The sequence below is a fragment of the Melanotaenia boesemani genome, chromosome 7, assembly GCF_017639745.1.
Source record: "Melanotaenia boesemani isolate fMelBoe1 chromosome 7, fMelBoe1.pri, whole genome shotgun sequence".
Classification (NCBI taxonomy): Eukaryota; Metazoa; Chordata; class Actinopteri; order Atheriniformes; family Melanotaeniidae; genus Melanotaenia; species Melanotaenia boesemani.
In genome coordinates this window covers 29,181,955-29,201,357 of record NC_055688.1, presented here as the reverse complement: position 1 = coordinate 29,201,357, position 19,403 = coordinate 29,181,955, and the positions used below count along the sequence as shown (strand labels likewise).

Below are 19,403 nucleotides of genomic sequence, written 5' to 3'. Positions count from 1 at the left end.
AATGTCCCATTAAGAGTGCAATGACACAATAGCACCTTGCAGTTTGTCGATAACCTAACCAAGTATGTACTAAGAAGCCTCATTTGTCAGCAAATGAACTGTATTGTAAAGAAATAATGTCACTGCCTTATTTTAAGGAAATTGCACATCATCTAATCACACTCAGTTCTCATGGTTGACTGAGGTTTCCCACTTTACACCAGTAGAAGCCGTAATGAAAAATTCATTGATCACCACAAAGAAAGATGGAGACATCAGATGGTCAAAAGGGTCAAAGATGGATTATTTGTGAAAAGAGAAAGGAAGTGCATGTAATCAAACAGGTCACTTATTAAAAGGAAATCTCAAGTCTTTTTTTTAATTAGAATTCTCACGTTTGCCTGCAATGCTTAGTCCCCTCAAGACGCCGCTGTTCCCCTTGCTTTCCTGTTGGCCTCAGCTAAGCAGCCATTTTGAGGTTTTTTTCTTTTTTTTGCCATTAAGGAGAATTTGCTTCTAAGCCCATCAGCTCTGAAACAGAGTCACGGATGTGAAGCAGCTGTGCAGTGAAGTACTGCAAAGCCATACTTTACCGGATTAGCAAACCTCACCTGTGTTATGAAAGTGTGGAGGCTTTGGCCTTTTTAATGTAATGTCACTGTCAATCTCCTCTTTAATTACACCTGTATGACTTCATCAGCTGGTCTAAAACATTTTTCTATCCAGATAAAGCCCTTTGAAACGTGACGATCTGCCCTGCAAATGTGCAAGAGTGATTAATAAAAGTCACCCCCTCTCATCTGCAGGGCAACCACATTCAGCTCCAGAAACACTGCATTGTCAGTGATAATAATGAATTCCATGACAGTCACTTACAAGCAACATTTTTCTGCAAGTTAAACAAGAGCTCCTTGGTTTGATCTGAGCCATTAAACCATCTGATCAGACTATCAGCGATCTTGGATATGCTCTGCCATGAGACAGCAGCAGGTTGTTTGGGAAAGTTCTTTTCTGTGGTTGGAGTGTTTTAACAGCCTTGCCGATTACTCTGCACTATGGTACCCGATTGTGGTGACATCGAGGCTGACCTTGGAGTCACCTCCCCCGCTGCCGCACTCTCCCTTGTCGTACCACCATTTGTTTTTCAATTTGTCCAAGAGGCCTTGCTCATTCAGTTTTAAAACTGCCAGGTTAACAGCATTTCTTGAAACGATAAAACATAACTTGTAAGAAAATGCACAGGTCCGTGAGAAATCTAATGCAAAGTAATAATTGTAGTAAGCATCATAATAATAAGTAATGGTAGTGAGACTACCACTGTCAAAGAGGGAGCTGATGCACAGACTGCAACCTGTTAATCAGAATGGTCTAGGAAAGGACAAATTGTTTAAGAATTTAAGGAATATGGAGAGATAAGAAAGGCTCATATAAGGTAGAGACAGTGTTAAATCTTGGAAAAGGTGGCATGAAGGGTTACGTAGTTTAGAACTGAAGTGTGCGGGATGGGGACACTTGTCATTGAGAAGAAAAGTAACAACAACAAACATCATGCAATTAACATTCGTCACAAGTGACAGCGCAGCTTTTAAAGGCTAAATTGAAAAACCATTGAACTGTTAAATTAAAAGTGACAACACAACAGTCAGGTAGGACAGCACACGGGTAAGAAGGAGAGATCGAAGGAGAGAGAAAAGAAGCAGTAAGAAAGACATATATATGAAATGATTGTTAGCTTTAGCCTTATCTGGATTTGACTCCTCTACCATAAAACAGCAACTCTTTAGTAAAAATATGGAAAACATTGATTATTACTTAATAACCTTTTTAACCAAGTAAATTTAAAAAACATACTACTGTTACCTCTGTGCCAAAGGGGGAAAAAAAAGAAGAAATAAAAAAAAAAGGAAAAGGAAAAAGAGAATGACAACAGGGGGACATCAGGGTAGGTGGAATACTATAACAACATGGGGGGTATTGTTATATTATTCCACCCACCTTAATGCTGAGCCTTTGGGTGTCGCCACACCGTAGCCTTTCGAGTCGAGGTTCCCTCCCACTTTCATGGTGTCGCATGGCTTCCGCTGCTCGATGTACTCGTTCATGGTGGATTCGAGGAGAAAGGCAAACTTGCCTTTCGATTTTCGTACCCGGGCCACGCCATCGGGCGTGGTCTTAACAAACACTGAGGGCTCAGCAGATTTCATGTATGACCACATCTTCTCATACACTGCTATTTTGGATCGCTGTGCAGAGAAGAAAAGGAGAAGAGGAGTAGTTTAGAAATAAAAAAATCATTTCTGTAGGATGGGTTTTGTAGGATTTTTGTGCTTAATGATCTCATCACTTAAACTGTCTTTGTGAAGTATTTATAGACATCCAGGTAACTGGCTGTGTGATATCTTTAAATACTTCCAGGAATTATAGCTTATGGACTTATGGACGATCATGAAGTACAAAAATTTACAAAATCCATCTTTCCTTAGTTGTATTAATATGTTATTTAAACAAGCAATAACTGAATGAGTATCACACATCACCCACATGTCATGCAAATTGAGATTTGGGGAAAAAATATACTTAACAAAACCAAATTTGTGATAATAAATTGTTGGTAATAATGGTTTTATTTATTTTTAAATTGGAATATATTCAGAAACAGTTGAAAATTGAGCCTCAGAGAGTGAACTGAACCTTGGTTTATTGACCTAATTTAACTTGTAGGACTTATTACAGTCATTCATTTTAACAACATGGTTAATGAAATATCTCAAGAGTGACTCAGAGGCGTTGTGCAGAAGAAGCAGGAGAAGTGAACAACAAGGTAACCCATGACAAAGTGACAAAGGCGAGCACGTCTCCACTGCCTGGGGTTGGGCTTAGCAAGACTGTAAAATCTGGGGGAGTTGGGCTCTATCTATAATAAGCATCAATTAAATTATTCAGTGCTGCTGGATTTACTTTGGAATAGGCATGCCACACATCCTGGTGTGATCCTAGTCCAAGCAGCGATTAGCTATACTTCCTGAGTGACACTGTGTCCTGAAGACTTAACATAGGAAAATATACTTTCTTTTAGTCAGGGCCAGAAAAAGGCATTAAAGGATCTACAGTCAATCAGCAAGTTTGTGTGTTTCAAGAATGTAGGTTTAGATGCCTCAGCTATATTCATATTTCCCTATGCCAAAAATAGCATACTTCCACTCAGTTATTTTCTTTCTTTACTTTTCTTCAGCCTTCTGGCAACAAGTTATTAGTTCAGCAATAGCCACTTAGTTTTTTGTGATTGCTCAATTAATTGAACAAGACAAGAGACTTCAGGCACAGAGTATTTGGAACAAAATGCTAATGTGTTTATGAGTTAACACCCTCTAAAACACAATGCTAAGTTGTTTTAGCAGCAGAAACGACAAACCAGTCTTGTTTGCTTTATGAGTCTGATGAAGTTTTTTGATGCAACAAGATTTTTCAATTTGCAAAAGTTACTAAGAATCCCAAATTCTAATGTCCCTAGCTTTTCAGAGCATTAGCATCACAGTATATAACTGCCTAAGTCATATTTCAAGGTTTTATAGGCAATGGTGCACAGTGAATCAGCAGTTTTTGAAGAGTAGAGTTTGACTGAAATATGATTTAGGATTTATGCTATGAGACTACTGATGTGTTTTCTCAATTAATGTATTTTTTGGATTTCTGGTACAGTACCGGTCAACTGGTTAGGCACAACTTGTCCAAACCTTTCACTGTACATTTTGCAGGGCTAAAAGTATTTATTTAGTTGTGTTTCCATTTATTCTGATTCTTGTAGTAATTTCAAATTAGCATAACAAAAAAACAAAAAATCCAATTGCTGCTGGTTATTGTGTTTTAATAAAGGTCACACAGTCAATTATTAGTCCTAGAAAGAAAGATAAGATCCTCTATCATGCAGTGCTTTATCCTAAGATAAAATCAAATTACTTTTGAATGAGAACACACACTGAGCTCTGAGGTTTTGAGTTCAAACATCACAGAGACCCATTACTGACTTGAATTGAGAAAAGTTCTCATAACAACAGCATATCCATCTCTAATGCGTTTCCATTAATAAATAAAAGCATTCACCTTGACCTAACAAAAGTGCTTTACTGGCTTTATGCAATCATATACAATTTGTTGCAGGCATCCGTCACAATGTATCAGGGTGAGGTTAAGATGAGACAGCAACATTACAGCTATAAAAAAACAAAAAGGAAAGCTGTATGACAAATGTTCCCCAGTTTAATGAACAATACTGAAGTTGGGGTTATAGCTATTCTGTTGTAATGTAAATGCAACAGAAGGGTTGAGCAGTAGTCAGTTAGATGTAATGCTTTTGTCGACAATCATATTTTTATGTGTCAGACATAATGCAAATAACATCAGTTTCAAGCACATTTCCCCAAAGATGCGGAGCTCATCTGCTCAGCAGTGGGAAAGTTCCAGACGCCTTCTCAAATGAAGGAAAAAGAATGAATCTAGGCATTGATTAGTGATGAGAGAGTGGGCTGCCTCTGTGCTTTATTAAGTCAATTCATCAATATTAGAGCGGCGACAAAGTACAACCAAAACCTAAATAGGCCAATTCCAGTGAAACTAAAAGATCACAGCTGAGAAACTTCCAGCAGACATAGAGAGAAAAAAGAGTCATTGAAAATACCCAGCAGGGAAAAAGGGATATTTGATTATTGACTGCGGGCACACTAATATGCACTCTCACAAACACATGCACACACATATATATGCAGAACACTAATATGAACACAACACAGAAGTCAACTCTCATCTCCATTAAAATGTTATCATTCACATTCTTTTGTAGTCATTTGAAATTCAATAAGATGACTGCACAAGTCCATGAGCAATGAATAGACAATTTGTTGAGCAATTAAATACTGCCATAAATACAGCATTATACATATGGCCCCCCTTCACATTGTATAATGGCCCTGTTAGAAAACACCACTGTATTCTAAATGAGCTTCAGCCAATTAACAAGTTACTTCATTTTGTATCTATTTGAGAAAGTAAAAAAAAAAAAAAAAAAAAAAAAAAAAAACAGGATTTTACGCTGTGTAACTTGCGAACATATTATCCTCCTCCTCTAAGTGTCTTTAAAATCATTCTAAAGCAATCATAATGTTGCTGTCTTCATAATGGAGCACTTAAATAGTCAAGCCTCCTACTTCAGCGACAGTTACATCATCTGTGTAGGTGTTCAACCTGCAAATCTGCCTGAATCAATGAGTTTCCTGCTGTCTTGTAATAGTCATGAAGACAAGCTCTGGTCTGTTTTTCAAACCCTTTGACCTAAAATGAAAAAATGAAATAAACAAGACTTGCCTAGAGCAAAGACAGGTAAGGAGAAACCGATCATCAGCTTTGTTTTAGTATCTGCCATCTCTAGAGACTGTGTGTGGGCTGTTATTTAAGTTTAAGTACTAGTGTTTAAACTCAGTTGTTGACTCTTTGTGCCATAGTAAGACTGCAGATATAATTAAAAGGCTACCCATAGACAAAAGTGGCTTGTAAGGTTTATTTTTACATGAAGGTATTGTTATTCTTTTTTGCCCTATAGCTGTGAGACTTCATTTTTTAACTGTCAGACATAAAACTTCCATAACCGACTAATCAAATTGCAATATTTCAGTTGTTTATCTCAGTGTAATTCCAGCCATACATATTATAACTTAAAGCCTCAGTTTCTACCAATGATCCTGCTGTTGCACAAAACACTTTCAACAGTAAGCCTCATGCCTCACATAATGTTCTTAGATATTGGCTGCATTTTGGTGCCTGTTTTTAATACATACAGTCATTGTTGTGATGACCATTACAATTAAACAGAAATCCGTAGGCAAATTGTGGACATTGTCTTGAGCTAAAACATTTCTGAAATAACAGCTTCAACACAAAGAACTGGTTGCTGTAAAAGACGATATTGCAAACATAGAATTGAGTAAAAAAAAAAAAGAAAAAAAAACTTTAAAAGAGCTTTTTGTGTATTGACTAAATAATATTGTAATAATTACCTGCTATGCTTGCATTTTTTCCTTACTCCAAACTTAAGTTTCATGAGAAAAAAAAATCTTAATAACTATTTTATCTGGAGGAGTTTAAAAATGTCTTTCAAAAGAAAAACTCTACATAATGAACCCAACTATTTCTCTATAAGTGCCTGAGAAAAGAACCCTGCTTACACTAAAACAGGACAATCTTCAGGTATTTATTTGAAGTACTTTAAAGCCTGAAAAAGTCCTTTAAGTCTTCTGTGCAGCAAAGGACAAAAGACAACACTAGAGTTTTAGAATTCTGTATTTAAAGAAATCATTGGTTTACTAAGCAATTGGAGGTGTTTTGTTTGAGACTCTCCGACCCTTTCATTAAAATGTCCAAGAAGAGACGAGTGATTAAACTCTAAAGTCAGAGAAATTGACCTCTCCATTCTAAATAACCACTTAATCTGTATTGATTCTGTGTTACGCAGCATTTCCAGACCTCTGCCCACTGCCCTTCGAACTGCAGCCTATTTTTAATTTTCCCTCTGGCGTCGCACGGGGTGCTTTCATTGTAACCTCTTCCACATATTCTCCACTGCTTGTGCATCTAAAAGCCATCTCCAAAACACCCCACTGCTACATTTCATTCGACTTAACTTCCCTTCCATTTTGCTTGTAGACATCACCGCTTCTGTCCAATATCCTGTATGCCAGGACTACCTGTAACTCAATATGCAGAGATGAAAGTTGAAGCTCTTGGGATGTACTTTGTCACTGAAGTACAACCTGATACACCATGAATACCAATTGCTTGTCTTTGATGTGTGTTGCTGGACTCTATATCTCCTCTCCAGTGTCTGCGGGTACTACTCATCTTACAAGTTTGACGGGGCCCTCGGAGGAGACTGATTTTTCCTCAGAGGTTACGCCTATCTTGCAGTGAGTGCTTTTGTCAGCTTTTGCTTTTATGCAAACAGGCTCTAATCTTTATAGGAGCTTCCCTTAACTCAGCACTGTATTGAAACACAAAGTGACAAGAACTCTGGGAGTTGTGTTATATTGTGCTTCATATGATTGCAGGGCAACCTAAGGATTTCTTGTATAAATCTTCTTGCTGGCATTTCTTCATGCACTCGTGCTCTAATGCAGGTTGGCTCTGCATAAAGTGCAACTTATTAAACATTGTGTTGGACCATCCTGAAGCGATACTGTGTACCACAATAGCTGAGACGTGAAATTGATTTTCATGCTTAGTAAAATGTATTGGTTTTTGCATCCAAGCTGGTGTCCCCCATCTCCACCACACCTGCAGATCAGTAAGATGCATGGTGGTTGCTGTTGGGGGTTTGGGTAATGTATAATATTTTGAGAAGAGCAGAAAAGTATGCTGTGGTCTCATTTCTCTGTGCAATTATCATTCTTTCATTGTTGCTCTGTTAAATGAGGTGCATGAAGGGACAGTGGTGTGGTTGTCTTTGATGGTCTCACCCCAGTCTTTACACACAATTAAACAACCACATTACCACATTTTATCATCCCAGCCATTATTCTGATCCAGTTTCCTTCAATGTATGTCTCAAAGTGTAACTGAGCTATGCCTTTGAATGAAACAAAACCTCATCAAGAGGCTAAACATAGCCTCACTGGTACAACTCATCATTTTCTAATTATCTAAAACACAAATATCCAACTGACTGCATGAGAAGATCTGTGACAAGAATTAAAGTGATGAAGCAAGCCACAGTGGTGCAGTGGCGCATGACAGCTGTAACACTGAGGAAGAGCAGCACAATGCTTGAAGCTATCCCACACTGTCTCAAGATAAAGCAACAGACAGGCTGAAGACTGGGGAGGAAGGAGTCCAAACAAGCAAGGTAGTCTGGGGAAGAGGAGCCAAGAGTTGGTAGGACGGCACTGCCAAATGCCTGAAGTAATTCAGGCTTCCGCTGGGCACGTCAGCGGACTCCCAGCCCAGCTGTCCTTGTTGGTTAGAAGTGTCAGAATCTGGGCTTTGTGGGGGATCTACTCCAACATCGCTCACTTTGAACATTCCTCTACTGCTTCTTTCCATTCCCAAATGAAGACACACACAGTGAGGGAAGAATTGTCTCTGTCAGGTAAGAAACAGTATGTCTAATATGTCAGTTTCTTGGGAGCTAAGAAAAAAAAAAAAGTTTAGAATAGACATTTTCAACCACAGAAGACTATGGGACATTTTAACCAAATCATCTAAACAAGAGTTAGATAAGCTCAATATTTATTTTATGCCTAAAAATTTTCTTAAAATTAAATAAATGAAACTCCAGATGAACAACAAGATGACAACCTGAACAATGTTGCTATTTGTTTAACAAAAATGAACAAAAATGCAGAAGCAGTAAAAATCTAAGTACACTATACTGTAAATAATGTGAATAATGAACTTTTTATCATAAGGTGTGACTTAATCTATAAAAAGAGACATTTTGATAGTTCACTGGTCAGGAACATTCAGTTGTGTTAAAACAATGCCAAGGAAGAAAGATATCAGCACTGATGTGAGAGATGAAGATGTTGCTGTCCATCAGAGACTGGGATTCGAGTCTTAGACTCGGACTGTAGTTTGCATGTAAGTCACATTTTCAGTGACTTGAAACTTGACTTGGATTTGCACTCAAAAGGGTTGAGGCTCGACTCGGACTTGCAATTTGAGACTCGTAAACAACATTTTCAGTGACTTGAAACTTGACTTGGATTTGCACTCAAAAGGGTTGAGGCTCGACTCGGACTTGCAATTTGAGACTCGTAAACAATCTTATTTTTTTCTTGATCTTCTCTCTGTCTGTTCTCCTGTGTGCAATCATTTCTCCAGACATAACACTGACATAATGTCACACAGATGCGTCCGCAGTGTACGTGCAGTTAGTCAAAACGTTGACAACATTGGTAAATGGAGCCATTGTTGCAGCACCATTATAACTTTTGGGTATCAAAGACTTAATAAAACAGGACCAATATAAGACCAGCAAACTGGAATGTCTGTGGTATGATCATCCAGAAAGCCTGATCCACCACATCCACCTTCATCCACCTTTAAACACACCTGGAGAGGTTAGTCACTGTAATATAAAAGCTTAATGTTAGCATCTATGTTAGCGATGAGCTTAGAGGCACAGTAACATAAATGTTAGCTTGTAACTACTGTTGTACTAAAGTTAACTTCATCAAGTTGGCTCCACTGAATGTGTTTACAAGAAGAACAAGACATTTAATGAACAGTTTCCATGGAACCATGGAAAGCACTTTGTGCTGCATTCTTGTATGAAAAGTGCTATATAAATAAAGATTGATTGATTGATTGATTCCATAAACTGCTGACTTTGCCATAAACTGGGACCAGACCCACCACAAACAACATAGAGATGGACAGAGAGCATTTGCCAGTTTAAGCTACAGATCAGCGCTGTTACTAAATGCTGGTGGATAAAGGCTGAGTATGGATTTTAAATTTCTTGAATGTTATATTGCCTCTTCTAAGCAGACCTGATGGCACGCGTCGCATGGCAGGTTACTCATTACAACTAAAACTGATTTGTGAATTGACTTGGACTTGAGCCATAAGACTCGAGACTTGACTTGGAATAGCAAAAAAGGACTTTAAACATTTCTGCTGTCCATTGATCTGAAAATGGGCTATAAGACCATTTTCAAACTATCTAATTAAAAAATTGAAAGCATCCAACATAGTTTTTAATTTTCCCAGTAGTAGATGTTTCTGCAGATTTACCCCAAGAGCAGACTGCATAATCCTCCAAGAAGCTAACAACAAAACAAACAAACAAAAAAGCTACATTTCAGACACTACAGGCCTAAGCTAGCATGGTAAATCTTAGAGTACATGACAATGCAACTACAAATATGACTAAAAAATTGTAATTTGTTTTGAAGATTGCCAAACAAAAGCCTCTTCTCTCTAGGGCACACAGTACAGCTTAGGTTTATATATTTGCATCTGAACAAACCACAAGACTTCTGAAACAATGTCCTTTGAACAGACCAAAGGTGAAATGTAACACACACTACCATGTTAGGCAAAAAGCAACCACTGAATATCACGAGAAACACCTCATACAACTGTCAATCACAGCTGAGAGAATTCGGGATTGTCCTGCAGCCATAGGACCTGTTACTTTGTAGTCAAACACAAACAAATAGGTTAAATGTGAGCCCATCTGTCTGAAAGCTAAAAGTGACTCATGCAACAGAACAATGATCCATAAACGCAGATGCAAATCTACAACAGAATAGCTGAGTGAGAAAAAAATATGGATGTTGCCATGGCCCTGTCAGAGTTCAGAATTTAGCCTAATTGAAATGCTGTGCTGTCTGTGATCGGCCTGATCGTTTGCTGTCCAGCTGATCCAACACTATTTCACCGTGTTGCAGACATTTGTTCGCTGTGGTAGTTCAGAGCAGCTTGCATTTGTGATCCTTTGTCTTGACCTTGTGTTTAGGGCTTTTGAACTAAGTCAACTGTAAAGCTTGTTAAAAGTGACTTAATGGCGTTAACTAATTTATGTAATTAATTGCTTTATAAACTAATATATGTATACATTAGGGCTGTCAAATGATTTAGAATTTTTAATCAGATTAATCGCAGCTTTCAAATGAATTAATCATGAATAATCACAGCTTTAAAATAGTTAATGATTAATCACAGTTTACAAATAAATCATAATTAATCACCATTGGCGGGTTTTTAAATGCCTGACATTTGCCCGTTTTTACTGTGTTGTATCAACAAAAAGAGCCAATGCTTGAAATATTTACTATTAACTGACCTTCCCTAAGGTAAACATCAGATACCCAATGGTCAGTAAATGCAGCATGTAATATAATTCTATATGTTTATCTATATAATCTCTACCATGTAGATCATAATTCAGAATTCATATATCATCATCTCAACAACCGTCTCCATAGTGACAATTTCTGTCATAAAACCACCAGATGTGACAACTGAAGTTAAACAGCCAACATTGATGAAGAAACTCTAATAAAACTGATGATCTGAATAAAAACAAGTTTTTCCTTTTATCAGTGATTTGTTAGTGTTTTTGCAGCAGTGATAAAAGTCCTACAGCAGCACCACCCAAACTAAACAACTGTTGATAAAATAGATCACTGGCTGTTTGTTTTACAAGTTTTTCTTCATGTTTTTACATTCGAGGATCACTTTAGTTGTAATAATCAATTCCATATGTCATCAAATCTAGACCTAAAAAAAGGTCTCATTTGTGCCCCACTTTTCCTGGTCAGTGCTCCTGCCCGGCCCCCCCCCATAGCTGAAATATAAATCCTTTTGTCAGCTCCTTTGTTAGAGAAGGTCCTGCCAAAAACAACACTTTTGGGTAAATATGTGACGTGTGAACCATGAACTGCTAGTTTCCTCTTTCTCAGCTGACAAACAAATGCAACGAGAGAAAAGTCAATCAGCTGATCACCTACAGCCGTCACTGCACAAACGGAGACGACCAGAGAGCCGCTAGAGCAGACACGTTAATGCAAGACACAGCTGGACTGTCACAAGTTTAAAAAAAGAATGTGGGAAAAGTGCAGGTGTGGAACCCCCTCTCTCTCTATATATATATATGTGTGTGTGTGTGTGTGTGAGTGTGTATGTATGTATATATTTCTTATTTTACTGACAGAGGGTGGGGCATTGTTTCTTTTTCATGACAGAATTATATTATTTCTATTAGGGAGCTGTGGAAAATAAACCAATTGAAAGCATAAATAATTAAAGGCCAAAAGTGTCAGATGTGATGAAACATCTGGTTTAAAACATTGGACTTGATTTAAAATTTCCACCTGGTCGATGTCATTTGGGTCTAATTAAGCTTGAATGTATTTTCTGAAAACAGATCAGAAATAAAACTTGAACTCCTATTAATCAGTGTTTTTCTTTCCTTGTCAGCCCTCTACAGCTTTAATTAAAAGTCCCCTGGAATAGCAGTTCACACATGTCATTTCCTATTCGAAGACTTAAGGATGTAACTAGGACACTCATTACACAGCATACAGGAAAACCAGACTCTCCTATCACTTCTCAGATTGTTCTACCACAAAGCAGACCTTCAGAAGCTCAAATGCCAGGACGGAAACCTAATCTGCTACTGGAATCCGTCAAGCCCGTGACACATAACATACTGTATGGTGTACAATATACTTATAGAACCTGTGCAGCATCTCTGATAAAAAGTCAAAGCAATGACAAGCCATGTGAGGTGTTCTGTGGAGAGTAAAGTGATGCTGTCATACATGTTTTCTTGAATACAAAGTGTTATCTTCACTGCATTCGCTCTTTTATAACCAGCTTGAGAGTTACAAACTTGAAACAAAAGGATTTAAAGCTCAGCAGACACTATCTTGTCCTTTGTCTGAAAAAAACATGCATTTGATTCTGCATTTTGTTGCTGTGAGCAAATCAACCCAGGGGTAACTCAAATGAAGTGCTCTCTTTGCCAGCAGGCTGCAGCTGTGAAACATATGAATTGTTTCTCTCCTGCTGATGAGTAATGAGGGAGTGTAAGATAAAAGGCTGTCATATTGCCTTTTCGTCATCACAGGCAAAATTAACAGAGTGCTGTTTCATTAATTTGTTTCCAACATTGGCCTGCTATCATGGCCACGCCACAAGCTAAGATGTCTATGGATCTCACAGCAGAGGGTTGATCGCTGTGAATACATACTGCACTGTTTTGCATTGTGAGCATGTGGTTGCCTCTCACAGACTAATAAACTTTCGCCTCAGATTGAAGTTAATTTATAACTTAATTGCCTGACTAGCCCCTCATGCCAACAGACATATTGCTTATTCCTTCGAAAATGTCTTTCAGACTGCTCTGTTTGACCTACGGGGCTCTTCTTCATCAGGTCCAGCTAGCCTCAACCAGCTAGCTAATTATACTTCATGAACTGACCCTTCTGAGTTTGAGTCTTATGCTGGTGCTTTGATTACCGTCCTGTTTTCATCACCTCCCAGGCTTCTATGTTGTTATCACGCTTTCTGCTGACAGCCCTAGTGCCTCAAGGTTGCACACTGCAGTACTGCTGCATAAATTTGACATCCATGTCATGAGAGTTCAAGAACTGCTTCTCTGTCAACATGCCTCATTTGGAGCCATCTTGTGCAGGTCAAGAGTGCTGCACTGAAGATACAAAATGAATAAGCAAAAAGATTTTTTTTTTTTAAATCAAGGACAATATGTAGAGTGGTTTTTATGATATAGTATTTATTTGCCATTCCAGTGTCGCTGGATAAAAAGTGTAAGTGTGCTGACACCACTCACCCTAAAAAATTCTTTAGTGGAGCCTGAGTCCAGTGTACCGTATGCTATCTCGGTCTGCTTTGCCAGATCTTCGGCACTTTCTATAGGTGAGACCATTCTTTCCACAGTCAAAAAGGCGGCAAGGTTGGCTGTATACGAAGAGATGATGATGAGGGTGAAGAACCACCATACACCACCAACAATACGGCCCGACAGAGACCTAAGAGAGGGAGGTTAATGACAAGGAAAGACAGAATGTAATTATGGCGACATGTGGTGGCTATCAAACTGCTAAGATCTACCAGTTGTGTTTAATATAGTGAATTGCATCAGTCACCAGAATTTCCATGTAAATCGTTAAAACAAGTTTATGGAGTTTTAACGATTTACTCCATAACAGCACACTTCCAAGGAAAGAAGTCTAAATTGTTTAAATGAACTCTGATATATGTCATAACAGACAGATTTTTGTGAAGCTGACCTACCTGGGAGAGATGTCACAGCCCTGCTGCATGAAGGCGCCCAGCGAGAACCAGAGGGAATTGAAGATGCCAAAGTCATTAGGAGGATCAGGGGGAGTTTGGGGGTCTTTGGTCTCATCCTGTTCCTCAAGGTTCCACTCATAAGGACTGAACCGACTGACCAGGAACAGGACCACGCTCACTCCAATATAGGCAAACACTATACACATCCAGATTTCATAGGCCAGTGGGTCCAGGAAGGAGAAAACACCAGGCTTGGACTTTTGCGGCTTCTTTATCATAATGGAGATGCCCAAGCTCATAAAAGGCTTGGAAAAGTCTATCACCTCCTCTCGAACCAGAGTAATAGTGAGAGGTGCAACGGCTATATCTGCTCTCTGGAAACAGGGACATGCACAGCAAGCATTAGTCATGACCTGCATTAAGAAAATAGGTCATTTTAATGTGTTAGTGATTGGTGCTGTTTTTCTCATACAGTTTACATATGATTTTCAGAAATAAGGCACAAACTGCTACATTTGAAGACGAGCTGAAAAAAAACGATGACACACACAGGAAAAGCAGAGCTGCTGTGATTTTAGCCAATAAGTCTGAGGTAATGACAGTAAAATCAATCAAATTTTCACGTTGAAATGTTACTAAATTTAGAGATAGGAAGGAGAAAGAGCTCCAAAGGTTCTGCAAGGCCCTCAGAGAACCAGCTTGAAAACAGTCCACAAGTATTCGATCAAATGAGACACAGAAAATAAAACTTATTTTCATTTCATGTAAATAGGACGGTGAAGTTTACATTGAAATAAAAAGAAAAACGTGTTACCAGTCTAATTAAAAGTGTTAAGTTTTAATTTGCTGAATGTAAAGGCTTTGCTGTGTATATATAGAAATCAGAAAGCCTGGCTGTGCACACTTCATGCCAGTCAGAACTCCGGCTTTCCCAAACACAGCTTATTCTGGCATCAGCTACTTTTTTTTTTCAAGCTGTTTCTCTTTATCTCCCTCCTTTTGCTCTGCTACTTCAATCACATTATGCTATCAAAACACATCCGTAGAGGTGGGGCTGCTTCTCTAGAAATCACAATGGGTTTCTCTGTAAAAGCAGAAGAAAATAATTAATCATGTTAGACAGTGTTACTGCAGCCTGTGTGTATGCAATTAATTAAATAATGCTCCTCTTCAAAGGAGCCACTACGCAAAAGACAATGCTTTGTATTGTTGTATTGTACTGTTTTGCCTTTTTAATGTCAAAACTAAGACAACATTGGTTTGAAGCAGCACATAGCAGAAAATGTTTCTTACAAGGTCAGAGTAAGAACGACACAAATAGAGCCAATAAACATGATTGTTTTCTTTACCCTGTCAACACAACACAGCAAAGGGTTATAACCATTTAATCCTTGTGCAGGCGTAAGCAGTACTCAATCAATGGTGCGGGAAACAAAGCAATAAAGAGCAGCCTCGGGCCTAACCTTTAAAGACACTCAAAATCAAATTAATTTACTGGTCAAAAGGTCAAAATGTACAAAACTATTAGTGTTGGCCAACCTGCTGTAAAATTACAGGCCTGCAAAGACTTTACAGAAATGTGATGGGAATGTTTTTATATTATCCTGCCTTCCATCTGCAAGGAGTGGAGTTTTCCCATTTAAAAGATAATTTGGTGACGATTACACATCAAACCAAGCAATTTCTCAGGCTGGTACTTAGGATACTGAACAAGTGAGGAAGCCTTACCCTCATGCATTTTGTATTTGGCCCCTTTTCAACTACTAAGGCATTGGATAAAGGCGAGAAAGGGTCGAGGAGGAGGGTAGACAGGGTGTGAGTGGGGAGTGGGGGGGGGGGGGGGGGGGGGGGGTAATTTGGGAATTCTTAAGGTATTGCGAGAGCCCAAACTCTGTCAGATGTAAAACACAGCATGACCCCCTTTGCTAATGTGAGAGGTTTAATCTTTGTGAAGCAAACCACATATGGATCTAGTTGTTGCAAACCACAAACCGTCATCTAGCTGTTGATTCTAAAGCAGATTTTCTCAGCTGGGAATGTGGCATATTCATCAAATACATGAAACATTGAACATAATTACACAATCACTTCAAAGGCATACAATCTTTCATTCATCAAAGTGATTACAGTGTGTTTGCCATATGGAGTCATTGTTTTCATGTACCTACCTCTGTTTCGACTGTAAGAGAGAGAGTTGTCTAGGCTAAGCAAGAAGGATTAATTGCAATGAACAGCACTGAGAAATGATTTCATTTTCTCCGTCTCAAGATGATCACCAACTCCCCAATGCTTGAGGCTGCATTTGACAAACTCAGTCACAGCTGAGCTTTCTGAAAGCATCAGACTTTGAACTGGCCAAGAGCTGATGAGCTCACAATGGGTTGGTGATAACCTTAAGACAAAAAAATGAGATCTCCTCTCATGTTGAAGTTCCTTGCAAACTGTCATGTAATCTGTGAAATCGAGACTCCCAGTACTCACCCCATAGACCAGTTCACCCACCATCCCGTTCCACGTCTTGGTCTCAGGGTCTCGGGCTCCGTATTTTCCATCCATTACTATAGACAGTTTGTACTTAATTCCAACATGTTTGGCAATCTCAGATGCTAAATCGACGCAGTAGCCTTCATATCTGTCATTCCCCTCCAGATGCATATAATTTTTCTTGTACATCACATAAGGAGCTTCCTGTTGATTCAAACACACACTGGTTTATTCACTCCCATGCCTTTGCACACATTTAGCTTATACAGAAATATGCATCCATGCATTCATATGTTATTCATGCACAAACACACACCCAAACATACACAAGTTGTATTTCCATGGCTTTACAGAACATTAATTTAGAGTTGCTCTACTTTACCCCAGCCCCTACCTTTAACCTAACAGTGCTTTCCTAAGCCTTAAATTTCCCTATAGACAACTTTTTCTCATTCTCAGTGTGTTTAATACTAATGTTTATTTGGGCTTTTTAACATTCTGTTTTATTTCTACTTTTCTTCAGATTTCTTGTCCCTGGAAAATGCCTTCAGAGAATACATTACATCTACAGAGGCAGTCCTAGTTGCAGCCAGCTTGGGTTCCAGTGGAGGTTATTTTCTTCTATGTCACTTCCCCTCTATAACTATTAACTTCCAGTCTGCTTTAACTGTTGCTATCAAAGAAAGACTGAAAAACCCCTCAGAGAAACGTTTCATCGTCTCTACCTTTCAGAGAGCAAATTGACTTGGTTAAGGTTAGGGCCCTTAAACACAATGCCAACAATGGGCTGTCTGGCACATCTGGAGTGTTGGTGGGTGTCTGTCTCTTTCGTGTTTTCAGTAAGTAATGCATCATTGACCTTGTCATTCTTTGTCAACATTTTTTTTTTCCCTCTTTCCATCAGATTAAAGGTGTTGAGTGGACATCGGCTATGTCAGCGAGATAGATCTCTCATTGTGTGTTGAAAGTAATGAATGAGTGCAGGAGAATGGAGGCAGGAGTGACGACAGAAAGCAAGTGGCTAACTTAACATGTCATATGTAGTCTCTTCTCATTTGTCATCCTCATTTCTCCAAAACAAGCAATAGTTTTCACAACAGTGTGACCATTTGTAGTAAATAAAACTGAAAATAAACTGATAATCATGATGAGAGAGAAAAGCTCTATTTAACATTATTGGAAAATACACACAAAAAAAGCATTGTTTGTTTACATTTTCAGCACATCTATGTGGTCTGTCGGTTTTCCTTGTTGTAATTTAATGTAAATAATACCACCCTTTTCTGCATTGCACAAGCTATCTCTTGTGCAAGTGTAGATTATACGCTCTGACCTGCAGTTGGTTGGAAATTGTCTTTACAGTGTGCTTAATTGTGCAGGCCACGAGAGGACATACAATAGCATCGCCTGTCATTGCTCTAGTTCTTCATGTTGGTTTTGTGTAGAAGAGCCCTTCAAAAAAGATAAAGGTTTGGTTTAAAATAACCCTTTTACAAGTTAATGCTTCATATTTAAAGAGCATACCCAGTGCACAACAAAGTGACACCAGAGGTCCTGACTAAGTGACAGAGCTTTTTATCCCTGAGCCTTAAAACAGGTCTTTCATTTAGAATTTAAAGATTTAACTCATTTGTACTTGCTTTTTGCCCATAAAAAGTCATCATAATGTGACCAGACAGTAATACACACTGACACATGCACAGTCACACACACACACATTCACACACACAGAGTCAAAATTTCATTAACTGCTATAACTGTATCCATGCAGTCGTGCATACACAGATGATGCCCTGCGAATGCACAAGTATGCACTGATAACAGCAGCATGATCACATGGTCATGCTGCTCTCATCAAGCTGTGGCGGCCAGCAGACACCAGGCCTCATGTACCCAACTCATTTTGAGCCCAAGGGTGCAACTCTGGCATGATAAAAAAGGTTTAGAGGGAAGGGACTGTAACATGAATATTTTCTATTGCAGAAAATAGTTTAAAAAAAGTTTGTCATTTCATTAGGAGAACATAAAAGGCCACAATATGCTTTCAAAGGGCCAGGTATAGGCAAGGTGTGGGTCAGCTCAGCGGAGGGTGGGAATGGAATGGGGATGGGTTTCACAAGTAAATGCTAGTGACAGGAGAGGGATCAGAGAGTGCCCTTAGTATCTCAACATATTCAAGCACATTGCACCAATGCGCAGCTAAAGGCTATTTCATTCCAAAAAAAAAAAAAAAAAAAAAAAAAAAAAAAGAAAGAAAAAAAAAGTAAAGGAGCTATTTGCTATTCAGAATAATGCAAACTAAAAATACTCCATAACATAAATAATTACAACAGGAGAGCATGAGCGTGCTAGTGTTCCTCTCCTTTCAAAACACTGCTGCAGCTTGTTCTTTCTCTTACTGAGCACGTCATAAATATCAAACAATAGGACTGCTCAGGAGAGCACGCATTGTCATTGCAGCCATTCACAATTAGAGTGCAAGTACGAGAGCAATGGTTTGTTTGTTCTGTGCTGAATGTATCCCCTCACCTTGGATCCATTGAGTACCCCCCCCCCATCGCCGTTAACACATGTTTACTTCTTGCCTAGAGATGTTAAATGTTTCCTCTTGCTACTGAGTGAGTGATTTATATAAAGCAAATTCTAACTGTGCATATATTCCAGAGATACTTATTGCTGTCTAGACACTTTTTCTCCATCATTTCAAAATGTTTGTTGGCCGAAAATAGAGTACTGCATGCAGGATATTACAGTGTATTTATGCAGTCAGTAAATACATTTGCGAAGGAAGCCATTCGATGAACCTGAAATACTTAGTTTAATAAATACAGTTAAAATAAAATAAATCTAAAACGTGTTGTTTATCAAAATGTGGTTTGCTAAAAATGATAAGAAAATTGTACTCTAAAGGAAAGTTATTTATACTTCAACACAGAACACATGGAGGAGCAATACAAAATCATTTAGAGAAGGGATGATGAGGAAAAATACCACCCCTTCCAATAGGTTTTTTTTTTTGTTTTGCCCAGCTTGTAAAACCATTGCAGGATCATTCTCCGGTCATTCTGAAGCCAGTCTGTCCCAAGTGTCATTGAACATTTACTTGATGAGGACAGACAGGTCTACTTACG

The 19,403-nt window shown here is 38.6% G+C and overlaps 1 protein-coding gene across 4 annotated transcripts in view; it reads right to left on the bottom strand.

The window, feature by feature from the left end:
* The window catches only part of LOC121643102 (glutamate receptor 3), a 95,064-nt gene that overhangs the window by 7,274 nt on the left and 68,387 nt on the right, over positions 1 to 19,403 (bottom strand). For 3 of the 4 annotated variants that reach the window (XR_006011039.1, XM_041990319.1, XM_041990320.1), the window contains exons 10-14: positions 16,270 to 16,476; positions 13,789 to 14,162; positions 13,325 to 13,523; positions 1,975 to 2,222; positions 1,068 to 1,182 (exon numbers count right to left, since the gene is read on the bottom strand). Coding sequence is in view for 3 of the 4 variants with exons in the window: in XM_041990319.1 (XP_041846253.1) it covers positions 1,068 to 1,182; positions 1,975 to 2,222; positions 13,325 to 13,523; positions 13,789 to 14,162; positions 16,270 to 16,476 (1,143 nt within the window). In the remaining variant the exon portion in view is untranslated. The remainder of the gene's footprint in view (positions 1 to 1,067; positions 1,183 to 1,974; positions 2,223 to 13,324; positions 13,524 to 13,788; positions 14,163 to 16,269; positions 16,477 to 19,403) is intronic. The other variant, XM_041990318.1, reaches the window with a different exon arrangement.